The sequence below is a fragment of the Dryobates pubescens genome, chromosome 1 (assembly GCF_014839835.1).
Source record: "Dryobates pubescens isolate bDryPub1 chromosome 1, bDryPub1.pri, whole genome shotgun sequence".
Classification (NCBI taxonomy): domain Eukaryota; kingdom Metazoa; phylum Chordata; class Aves; order Piciformes; family Picidae; genus Dryobates; species Dryobates pubescens.
In genome coordinates this window covers 23,443,292-23,455,790 of record NC_071612.1, presented here as the reverse complement: position 1 = coordinate 23,455,790, position 12,499 = coordinate 23,443,292, and the positions used below count along the sequence as shown (strand labels likewise).

General features: G+C 41.3%; 1 protein-coding gene across 1 annotated transcript; it reads left to right on the top strand.

The window, feature by feature from the left end:
- The first annotated feature begins 214 nt into the window (after window positions 1-214).
- CISD2 (CDGSH iron sulfur domain 2) lies at window positions 215-7,865 on the top strand. Its single transcript, XM_009908859.2, has 3 exons — window positions 215-379; window positions 6,068-6,279; window positions 7,272-7,865. Exons 1-3 carry the CDS (start codon window positions 277-279, stop codon window positions 7,359-7,361), a joined length of 405 nt encoding a protein of 134 aa, XP_009907161.2. The 5' UTR covers window positions 215-276; the 3' UTR covers window positions 7,362-7,865.
- The last annotated feature ends 4,634 nt before the right edge of the window (window positions 7,866-12,499 follow it).

The window sequence follows — 12,499 nt, the reverse complement described above, 5'->3', positions numbered from 1 at the left end:
TGCTCCGCTCCACTGCCCTCTGGGCTCTGCTGGCGCCGCCGCTCCCTCCTGGCCGTAACGGCCGGCGCCGCCCGCGCGCCGCCTCGCGGCAGCGGCGCCCCAAACTCCGCGCGGCGGCACCCCCCCAGCAGCGCCAGGGGGCTTCTCTGAGCGCATGCGCACACGCAGGGCCGGCACTGGCGCGGGGGTCCGCCCCTTGGCGCATGCGCGGCGGGAGTAACCCCGGGGGGTCGTGGCGCCACTGGCTGGTCTGCTTGCTGTCCGCCCGCTGTCGCCATGGTGCTGGAGAGCCTGGCCCGCATCGTCAAGGTCCAGCTGCCTGCCTACCTGAAGCGCTTACCGCTGCCGGAGAGCGTCGGCGGCTTCCTGCGCCTCACAGGTACGTAGGGGGTCCGGGAGTGATCCGGCGGCCTGCACCCCCTGTCCCGCCGCCCCTCTGCTCTTCGCAGGTGGCGTGAGGGGAACGGCGAGGCCGGGCCGGGTGGGTCGCTTCTACCGGGACGCTGATCCCCAGCCGGTCCGTCTTACGTCCCCTCTGAGTCTGTCCCACGTCGGGCTGCGACTTTCACTCCTTGCCCCAGACATCGCTGTCTTTCTCCTGGCCGTGCAAATCAAGTTACCTGTTACAGAATGGGGGATCCTCAACGTTAAATCGCCACTACGTTGTTTCAGGAGAAAAATTATCCGTCAAGACGCTCAAGATGCCCTATGAGGTAGATGATAACAGTCAGGGTAAAATGTAGTGCTAAAGTAAAACCTACCAGACTCCTTGGCCCTAGCTGGTTTGCACTGAACTTAAAATGCAAGTACCAGCAAGTCAGAGGTTGTAAAGAAAATGGGATTTTAGCTGAAGGCCTCAAGCACTGGCCTTACGTTTGCTTAAAAAGTTAAAAGAGGAGTGCCCACACAGATTTTTTGTTTTATTTAATCTCCTGGGAGCCTGCAACGTACACAAAACTAGGATTTTTGTAATTTGATCATTTTTGTAAGCATTTTCATGAATTGTAACCCAATCACACAGTGAACAAGCCGCCCCCCCCTACCCCCCAGCCTAAGTGCCAGGAAGTTCTTTAAGTGTTCAGTGCATTTTAGTGCTTTGGAACTATTGGAGCCCAAGCTCAGCTGTGATAAGACCGGCAGAATCTCAAGCAGTGTCAAATGACAAGATTGGTTTGGTGATAATAAATAAGAGGAATGCTCTAACAGAAACTCTCTGCAAATAGAGTCTTCAAAGTGTAGAATCAACTGATGTGTTTATCTTGCAGCACTAAGGTATTTGACTTCAATAGTGCTGGCAAATGATCCAATTTGCAACTGGCACAAGTCACTCAAAACCAGATATGAGTACTTTTTTTCAGCATGCTTATGTGACTTGTAAACCTAAAGTCCCATTATTTTTTCCCACGGCAAGGAAACCTATTTTAAATGAACTGTTCTTCTTTCCCCACTACTATCATCTGAAAATGCTGTTAATTAATTGTATTTACTAATTAGATGCAGCTGCTACAAAGTTGGGAGCAAGGGGATACAATAAGCTACAGAACAATGCAGCTTCTCCTATTTCTAGCATTTGGCAGTTTCCTACTTAAATTATTCGTAGAATCAATAAGGTTGGGAAAGACCTCAAAGATCATCAAGTCCAACTTGTCACCCAACACTTCATAACTACTAAACCATGGCTTCAAGTGCCATGTCCAGTCCCTTTTTGAACACTTCCAGGGACGGTGACTCTACCACCTCCCTGGGCAGCACATTCCAATGGCAAACAACTCTTTCTGTGAAGAACTTTCTCCTCACCTCAAGCCTAAACATCCCCTGGCACAGTTTGAGACTGTGTCCTCCTGTTCTGGTGCTGGTTGCTTATTGCCCTTTTAACCACAAGTTGTGCTTAAAATTTGTTAAGCTTTAGTAATGCTCGAGTTTAATGACTTCTTGCTTCACTGGTCCTATCATACATTTCTGTAACAGGATTATTTGTGCAGTCTCTGTATTTATTCATACTGCACAGTAGTAATATAATTTATCATGAAATGGGGCAGAACTGATTTGCTGTCCTGTTAATTACCCCATTGAGAGATAGTTAATGTCTCAAATTTGGAGGGAGGGCAAGAAGTAAGCAGGTGATACCTTAAATGATCAAACATGTGAAATGTTAGTCCTCAGAGTGCTAAGCAAAAGTAAATGAAGGAACTGATTCAGAAATTGCTTAGAGACCTGCTAAGTTTTAAGGAACATACCTGGAAAAAAAAAATCCACTGCCACTAGTTCATGGTGATTTTTTTCTTTTCTTTTTTTTTTTAAATTTTGGCTGGTCTTGTGCTAAACACTTTAAAAAGTGGCAACAGTGGTACAATTAAAAAGGCATAGCTGTAGGTATAGTATAATATAGTATCAGTTTTAACATTTTTACATCTTTTTTAAAACTTGTTTTCAACATAGACCTTGTTTGAAAAGGCAGGCCAGAACCAAATCCAGAGCAGCCTTGTCCTTTGCTTGACAGTTTATTGTGTCTGTAGACCTTTGTTAGACTCCATTCTGATGCAGCTTCAGCTCCCGTAGTGCATTGATTGTAGAAACAATAGACCAAAAGTAGAGGGAGGATCAATTGTATAGGCTGGTGCATAGTGTGCTGCTTAAAAATCTTGATGCACCTGCTGTGACCTCACCAAATCACAATGGGAAGCTGCTTGCTGGAGAGAGGAAGAATGTTAACATCCAGTGCAGAACTGAAGGTTAAAGCTAGGAGAGAGGAAGGAAAGAATGTTTGACCTTGAGTTTGAAGTCAGATATCTAAGTTGTCACACTGCTGCTGCTCAGAAGTGTCTTTCAGTTTCTTGTCATAGCTGCTTTACCCTTCCCTACTCAAGTTTGCTGAAATGAACAGTGTTGTCACATGCTGGTGTTGACTTTTATCCTGGTATATGCCTTTGAAACGGCATGGATATTCACTTCAAAATAGCACGTGGTCAGAATGTCAAGGTTTATGTAAGAATCTGGGTGCTTGCTAGGCTCTTCTTTCCATAAACATGATAGTCTTGTGTAGGCACCCCCTTTAGTGTAACAAGCTAATAGGCAGAAAGAGTACAGTTCCACAGATCATCTTTTACAGTACTGAGGGAAACACTAGAGAGTCTTCAAGAAGCTGTGTGAACCGTGAATCTGTCATTTGCAGAGTGGCTTGCTAAGGTACCCACGGCTTTGGCTTTTAATTTAATTAAACTGCTGTGTTGTTAGGAGGACTGTCACCTCTCTACCTTCATAAGCTAACAGACATACTAATGTGGTGTGTGTAGTCCTTTGTGTAGCAAAGAGACCCTTAAGAGACCCAAGCAAATAACAAAATAGTTAGAACTGCTTATTAGTTCTGAAGAGAATGTAACTGAGTAGGTCATTTAAATTTGCATGGAGAATTTAATCAGTTTACAGAATGTACTGTCACAGTTCCAGTCTTCATTTCAAGTGGTAGCTAATACATGTTAAAATTTTAGCTTGTAGTTGAGCTGTTGCTGTAAGAATCTGCTTTAGGGGCTGCATATGGTCATTTTCACAGAAATTGACAAAAACTTAAAGTAAATTGATATCAAAGGAGTAGTTGGTGAAGGACAAGCAGACCCCACTTGCTTTGGTTTGATCCTCAGTGGCTGGCCAGTCCCCTTCTGTTCACAGCATATGTATTTCTTATTTTTTTGGACTTGTTAACTGTTGGACTAAAAGCTGAGACAGCTTCTCTTTGAAAATGTAACTGTGGCCTATGGTCCTTGGCCCCTGTATCTTGCAATTCTCTGGGCATTCCTGTTTCAGTGATGTTCCAAATACTTTTCAGAACTCACCTTTGGGATTGGTCTACGTTTAACACAAGGCAAGTCTGACGATTAACCTCTTTTGTGTTCTACTCTTCATCTCTGGCTCCAAAGACTGCCTCTGTCCATGCAGCAGAGCTGATAAATAATCTCCACAATCAATGTAATTCTCACCTGTGTAAAATAAACATTCTTGTGCTTCAGAAAGGTATGAATGGCTTCCATACCACAGAGCTATGTACAGTCATAGGAGGATATTGCATTACTTTGGATGAAGCTTTTTTTTCCCATTGCTTCCCACCCAGTCCAAAGATGTGTGACTTTTTAACTTTGTGACAATATCCAGTGTCTCATGCCCTAGAAAAATGGTCATGTTGTTTTTTTCAGTCTAAAAGTATGAGCCTCTGGCAGTCTTTTGGCAGTAAGTTAGTTTATGATTAGTGTAACTGGGGGCTTTTTGGAGGCTTCCAGTTTAGAAATATAAGAAATCATTGGGTAACGAGGCTGAAACTCTTTATCAGCAATTAGCACGATACAGATATTAAATAACAACCATGATAAATAATATCCTTTTATTTTCTATACTTGTTTGCTTCTGATTGTCCTTCTCAGAGATTACAACTGTCATGCTCCAGTTTTCATTTGAATGAACCCAACTGATTGAGTCTCCTATAGACATGACTACGGTTCCAGTCTTGCTATTATATCAGGGATTTTGAAGCTGTATTGAGATGCCACTTGCTGCTTAGTTGCCAGTCTCACTGACATTTAATTCTCATGCAAGATGTTTCCTTTCTGTGTGTCAATCTCTGCCTGGTTCCATTCATCACACATTTGATCAGTGCCCTGCTTCTGGTTATGGTACACCTGTTAGAACATCTGTTCTGTCTTGGAGATCAGAGTAGTTTGGGGAGGTCCACCTCTTTGCCCAGTCAGGAATTTTTTTTCAGGGACCAAATATTTTTTTCCTCTCTTCTACAGTATAGTTCAAGTCACTCCTTCATGTTAGGTCAGAAAGTGCATTTGCAGTGCTGTTCTCAAGGGTGTTCTGAAACAGCAGTGTTATAAAAGACAAACAGGCACAGCTGTCCAGGGGACTCAGTATTTAGTGTAATTGAAAACCTTTAAGTATCTCAGTGTTAATCATTATTATTTAGGCCTTACAGCTTGTTGGGAGAACAGAGAAGAGAGCAACAGAGGTTAATCTACTGCAGTGACTCCTAGCAAATTTTGTCAGACTGTTGTACTTAGGGAGTGCTGCCAAGAGCAGGTGTGCAAAGACTACCAAAAGTTATTTCAGTGCCTCGAGCATTTGTACAGTTGTGGTGCATTCCCAGATGAATGCAGTAACTGTGGCTTTCACATCCAGGTCTATAGAAAGCTCAAAGGACATAAAACTAGCCCTGCAAAAATATTTTCATTATGTGGTATGCTTCCAGAAAATTCTACTTATTAAGAAAATGCCACCAGGTTCCAACTTGAAAAATATTAGCGTCAACCTGCTCTACTCTTATAAACAAAATCAAACTATACAGAGCCATTTTTGAGAGCTACAACCTACCCAGCATCCCTAGCCTGCTCTTTTGCATTTCCTGGCCTAAACCATGACAACATACCTGGTCTCAAGTCTCATCCTGTCTCTGTGTATTGTAGAAACTGGTTGCAGATCCCTGAGCAAACAGAGTTCTAACTGGGAAAGCCACAAAGGTGTTGATGAAGGTTTTGCCAGTGCTTATCTAATAATCTGTGTCATTTCTAGTAAAAGTTTTTAAATAAAATGGGGAAAACTTCAAGAAGCTAAAAATCTGAAACAAGCAATTAAAAAAATGTAATTGTGAAACCTACTGAATAATTTTTCACATAGAATATGTTAAGATACCAGTACTGAATACACTTACTGCATGTAATCATGCCCAGCTTGCTGGCTTACCTTGGATGAGCAGAACCCCTCTAATTTTAGAGTTCCCCTTTTTTTCAGTATGTCTTTTGTTTGCTTTGGATTGATTTCACTGAGTCACCTTCTGGAGTGTTAAACTTCAAATTAAATTCTGGGAGTCAAATTATAACCTTGGCTACAGTAAACCCCAGGTTTTAATTTGAGTCTTCTTTCTTTTTTGAGCCTTACCCACAGTGTTATTTGCCATCAAAGTCTTGCTGACTGAGCAAGCCCATTCCCTACCCTAAGCCCAAGTCATCTGAGAGTAGCTGATGCTGCACCATGCTGAAGCAGTGTCAAGAGCTAATCTGAAAACTCCACCTGTCCTTAGTTTCAGAATGGCTGCGGTTGCTGCCTTTCCTGGGTGTGCTGGCCTTGCTCGGTTACCTCGCTGTTCGTCCCTTCCTCCCCAAGAAGAAACAGCAAAAGGATAGCTTGATTAACCTCAAGATCCAGAAGGAAAATCCAAAAGTAGTGAATGAAATAAACATTGAAGATCTGTGCCTCACTAAAGCTTACTGCAGATGTTGGCGTTCTAAGACGGTAAGACACTTTGGCCCGCTGTAGGATTAGAGATTAAAACTCATATTGTTTTTTCCCCCCTAAATCAGTGCTTCAGTGGTGAATTGCTATGTGTTGACCTATTGCTTTTCTGTAAAGGTAGGACATATTTCTGGAATTTGAGAGTTATTTTTCTCCACTTTAAACCTGTGTACATGCAGTAAAAAACATTAGAACCTTGTAAGAAACATATTAGAGCTTTTCTAGAAACACAGCTTGACATGTGTGAGTTGGTTAAAGCCAGGCAAGCCTTGTTTAATATCTGGAGTTAAATTGCAACTGATTGGAAGATAACTAGTCTTTCCTGCAAAAACAAGGCTTAGAAAGTTGTTGATATTAGAATGGAAATAAAGCTGGACCTGTGTTGGTAAGGGAGACCATACCCCTGTTTAGCACAGAGTGGCCTTTGGATAGTCTGTATTCCCCCAAATCAATTAAATGAATATTTTTCATTTATCCTCAGTTTCTTTTCAATGCCCTGACTGCACCCTGGTTTTGTTCTCTCTGGGCTAAACACTCTCCTGGTTTAAGAAACCCTGGACCTAAGAAACCCTCTCAACTATTCTCACTTCAGACTAATCACTTCAGCACAGTGATTTCAGCTTTCCTTAAAACAGTACTATATGGTTGCAAATGATTAAATCTATTAAGAACATTTCTACTATTTCCACAATAAACCTTAAATAATTTGTGGCTGCAGTGGTTGTTTTGCTTTCTGTTCTTTAATGGAGAAGGCTTTATCACTAACTTTGTGTCTGAGAACAGCTATTTTAGCACCTCACAAACTTAGTTACCTGTTAGCAGTATTGTTTGTGGTTTGGGGTTTTTTTTTCCCTTGGTAACAAGTGTTCTGTGTTGAAATCAGGCATATTAGGAGGAACTAGCAACATTAGGAAAGTGCTCTTGGCACAGAAAGTATAATACTCACCATAGAATTGTACAGTTTTACTAATTCCTCATATGTTTTCTTCCAGTTCCCTGTCTGTGATGGCTCCCACAACAAGCACAATGAATTAACAGGAGATAATGTAGGTCCACTAATACTCAAGAAGAAAGAAGTATAGCAGATGCTTAATCCACTAGACAGGATTGATTAGAAGTCTTTTTTACCTTTGTAGTTGCAAGGTACAGCATATTATTGTGTGATTATTTTTTTTTTAAGATTTAGTCTAATGATTACTGTAGATTTCTTTTTGGAATAAACTGCATTTAGGCAGTGCTAAATCTGTCACTGTTTTGATACTTTATTCTGAGAAGAATGATGAGTGCTTTGTAAAGCTGTAAAGTAACAATCTCTGTAAATAAGTCGTTTATTTCAATAATAAAATGACTTCCTACAGTTGGCCTTTTTTGTATGAACATGCAATTAAAGCTGTCACTGTTTTCAAGTGTCAGAAATGCACCTTTCTGTTGATCTTTTCTGCTGAGTAGCCTTGTTGTGTTTTGCTTTCCAGGAACAAATTTCAGTGCACTTTATGTGAGAAGGAGAATGATACTGACCTCCTCCTTTGTGAATATGCTGAAGCGTACCACTGAGGGCAGACAGCATAGTGAAGGTCTGGCCTGTGCAATGCCTAAGTGGGCAGTTTGTTGGTCTCATGTAAAGCAGCCTGGCTCAGACAAACCTCATACCACTGTCTCATGCAGTGTCCCAGGTAGAGTGCTGCAGTTCCTGACCATATAACTACCTTAGTAAGCAGGTCAGCTCCTAACTTTATCCCTTTATTTTGGGCCCCTTTGTTGATCGTTGTGAGTTCTTACAAGGAAACACAAATTTGCTTCTTGTAACTCCTACTTTTTGTGGTGGGGACTTTCCTGGGGGGGATTGGTTAAATGACAGAAGCAAGAAGGCAGAGCTGAACTGTGTTCTTGGCTTGTCACCCATTTAGAATGATTATTTGGACAAGTCAGATCTTTGCTGTGGTATGGCTTAATTTCAGGTGGAGGTAAATATTTGCAAATTATCTAATTGCTAGACTTCGAATTAAATCCTCTAAAGCAGTATATTCTCCAGTGGGAGCTGTATCCATCAGCTTAAAAAATACTGATCCATGCTACAATTTTAGACCATTGTATTAAGGTAGATTTCAGCTGATTCTTAGCACTTCATTTGATCCCTTGTTTTGCAGGTAGGAAGGCACAGAGCTGAAAGAGCAGTTCTCAACATAATGGTTCTCATAGCAGCAGAACAACTAAGGTAGACAGTTCCTCCTGTATTTGTTGTAACAGTTGTAGTTGCAGATACCTAAAGCTCTTTGCCTTGCAGCTGAAAATGGCAGATGAGAATGGCATTTTATATTAAATGCCCACTTTTACAAAGTGTGTAACAGAACCACGGTACAATCTTTAATGTTTCAGGGGCTCCTGGTGCTCTTACCTTTATGAATGAGCAAACCATAAATGTCATAGGGGAATATAACATTTACAATACAGGAAAATCCATGATGTTACTAGGTGTCTTATGCTTGGGCTTCACTTAGTATACTCAACAGCAAATGCCTGTTCTTGGGTTTGGTGAAGAAGCTACTATATAAAATGCAAAAGTCCATCTTTAGATTTCTCTTTTCTTTTGTGTCTTTAAAATCCACAATTTATTGTAGCAGGCTGATACTATATATGTGTGCTTCTAGCTTTTATTAGGATACTTTTGCAGTCAAATAATTTGATTTCCCCTGATGAGAAGTAAACTAAGTACATTTTAGGGTGTTGGGTGGTGATAGGACTAGGGGGAATGGATCCAAGTTAGAGGAGGGGAGATTTAGATTAGATGTTAGGAAGAAGTTCTTCACCATAATGGTGGTGAGACACTGGAACAGGTTGCCCAAAGAGGTGGTGGGAGCCCCATCCCTGGAAGTTTTTAAGGCCAGGCTGGATGTGGCTCTGGGGAACCTGATCTAGTGGAAAATGTCCCTGCTCATGGCAGGGGGGTTAAAACTCCTTGAGGTCCCTTCTAACCTTGATAACTCTGATATTTTCGTAAGTTCCACAAGATAATACTTGCCACACAAGCAAAATAAATTGCCAGTTCCTAGCATTTCAAAATCTATCAAGGTAGTAGTCTCTCATGGCTGCAGAATTTTCTGTAGAAAAATCTCAATTTACTAATTGGTCTTCAGGGATAGCTAGCTAGCTAAGAAGTATCTCCAGAGCCTTGTATCTCATCAATGACTGCACCAAGTGTGCTAGGATGTGCTTGGTCATGCCTTGTCCCTGCATGAGTTTTCTGACTTGGAAGCTCCACACAAAGGGAGAAATTGCCCAGAATGATAACAAAGGCCAGGGCTGAGGCAGCAGAGCAGGTCTTCACAGCCTTCATGCCAAATTAGGGGAAGCTGAACTTGGCATGTCGTGACATGCCTTTTTACTCTACAAGAAGAGTAATATTTACCTTTCTTTTGATTATGAATTTGAACAATGGTTACAGTAGACTAGAAATAAACTCATGTAAAAGTGTTCAGGAAGAAAGTTTCTGATGTGGGACAGCTACTGGACAAGGGTAATTGAAATGCAGCTGGCACTGGATTTGATCTCTTACACTCCATTTATTTAAAAAGCAAGAAGTGTATCATTCACTGGTTTGTGGCTGTGTTAGGCCATTAAGTGTTTCACAGGTAATTTTATAATTCAGTCTGAGTTCCCTAAAATGCTCACTTTGGCTGAAAAGCAGAGATAAAATGATGACCATAATTACATTATCACTGCATCTCCTGCTCTGTGCAACTCTGCTTCCAGATGGCCAATTTCTGTCCGTTCCCCGTATGCTGCCTCCTGTAACCATGTGTACTGCTGGCTGCCAGGAACATGCTGTGCCATCAGAGCCTTCTGCTGCAGAGGTTCTTGTGAACCTTCTGGAACTGCACACGCATCCTGTGCTCAATATTCGCTCACATTATGCCTGTGATTATGTCTGCATGACAGCAGGGCTCTTTTGGTTGTAGTTTGCTGCACAGTGTGCTCTTAATTTTATTTCCTGCAAATAAGATACTAGCATGGGATAAAGATTTTATTGGCTTGAATTTATGCATTAATCATTTCATGGCATACATTGTTAAAAGGGAGATGGTCTTAAATGCCATGACTTCACCCACCAGAACTGATAAAAAGTGAAGTGGTATCTCAAATTTAACTGCTATTTAAAATCAGCTGAAGTTGTCATAATACTGACTAAAAACCCCAGGCTCTTCAGTTCTTAGACCTCATACGACCTTTCTTTTCATAATTAGATGCAAGTGTTTTGTTCCTTTCTGGAAGGCAAGAAGGGGAGCATGCTAAAGCATTAATGCTTTTCATTTTTGGTCTTCAGCTGCATTCTTTTTCAAGACTTGATAAAGGATGGGGTACAGGATTCTTGTGAAAAACATCCACATGAAGTGATAGGGAAAGGAAGACTAATTCAGCTTTGTTTGGATTAGAGAGCAAGATGATTTGTTCGTTGGTAGAGCTGTTCAAGCACTCACAATGATGGGAGTAATCTAATGAATGAATTGAGTGTGCACTGAGCTAAGGGAACATGGTAAGTCCAGCTGAAAAGATGCTACTCTGGTGGTGAGCAAGTATTAAAGGTTGTCATGAACAAGAACTGTCAGAGGTTTGCTTGTAAACTTAAGGTTGTGTTTCAAAATTGCAGTTACAGTCTTAACATCACACTTCTGTTACTGAACAGACTCCAAATTTAGCATAATGCTACCTCCCTCTAGGAGTATTCTACTTTTTAGAAAACTTTATGAAAAAAGAGAATTATATAAAGCTTCTGCTCCTGTAAGTTTTACTCACATAGAATTATTTTATAGACAGTTACTGATGAACTGAAGACCAAGTTCCCTTCTCAATCAGGTTTACAGACATTACAATTTTCAAATAGCCTCCTAATGAAACTACCCCTGATTAAGTAACAGTGCCTCTGTTAGCCGTGTGAAGTAGGCAGAACAGGCACAGCAGTCAGTGGCTGACACAAGAACCACAAAGCACAGCCCCCTAACCATCAGTGTACTGTTTGAAAACATCCAGGCTGGATACAAACACAAACTGAAGATTGTACATTCCTTAAGGAAGCAGAGAACAGCAGTGTGTACAGTAAGAAAAATGTCAATGTACTTGACAACTGTTAGGGGAAGACTCACCAAAGAATTTTTAATCCCTGTCCTGGAACTGCAGGCTACAAATCTTAAATACTTCTCTGGAAGCTTTCTTTTTGGCTTGGAGAGGAAAGCATAAACAAAAGGCACACATACTGAGCTGTACTTCATCTATATACAGAGGCATTTGCAGACATTGCAAAGAATGCAGTTTCAGGTTTCTTTGAAAGGTATTTTTGTACATATTTGTGTTGCATATTGAAAGTGTAAAAGCTGAACTAGGATTTACCAATGCTGAAACAATCTAGACAGCTGAAATTCATTCACACAGTATCCTGTAAAATGAGTTCAGTGAACTGTGGTGTAGAAGTCTGTAGGCAGGCGTTGTCTACCTTGATTACAGGCACCATCTAACAGCCTTACTGAAAAATAACAAAGCTTCCAGGTTTTGGGGGATGCTGTACCAATTCCATGCCTCAACCTGGAGCTGGGAATGACCTACTTGGAGCTATTTACTTGTACAAAACGTAACAGAGTATGAAAATTTTTCCAGTGTCTGTCAATACTAAACCCTAACTGATACTGAAGCTAAAGGCAAGAGCAGGATTTTGGTCCACAGAGGAGGTACACCTGGCTTTAGGATAGTCAAGGGGAAGGGAAAAGAAACTCCTCTGGGAATGGGAAAATCAAATGTGAACTATATTTCAACTGACTGTGTGGGAGGCATCTATATTAAGTAAAATGAAGAAAACCACATTTGAGCTTTCTGCTTCCTCTGGTGAAATATTTTGGCAAGATAATCAACATGATTGTTGCCACTTATTACCATGATCCCTAGCCGCACACACGTTGTGTTTCTGGAAAGACTCATGGATTCTTTGGGTATGTATTGAGGGTGCTAGTGCTGCGACTCAAAACACTGCTTCCTCGTGACACCTTCCATTGTACAGCAGCCTTTCTGAAGGTAGGGAAGAATAAGGCTCCTCTTGGTTTGTACTATTGCTCTCAGCACTGTATTTTCAAGGTTATTTAGAGTGTATTAGTTTTCTGCATGAGCCGGGGTAAAAAATGTCATGGTGAATCTGAGAGGCTGCCACTCTCCACAGTCAGTGCAGCCAGCTAACATG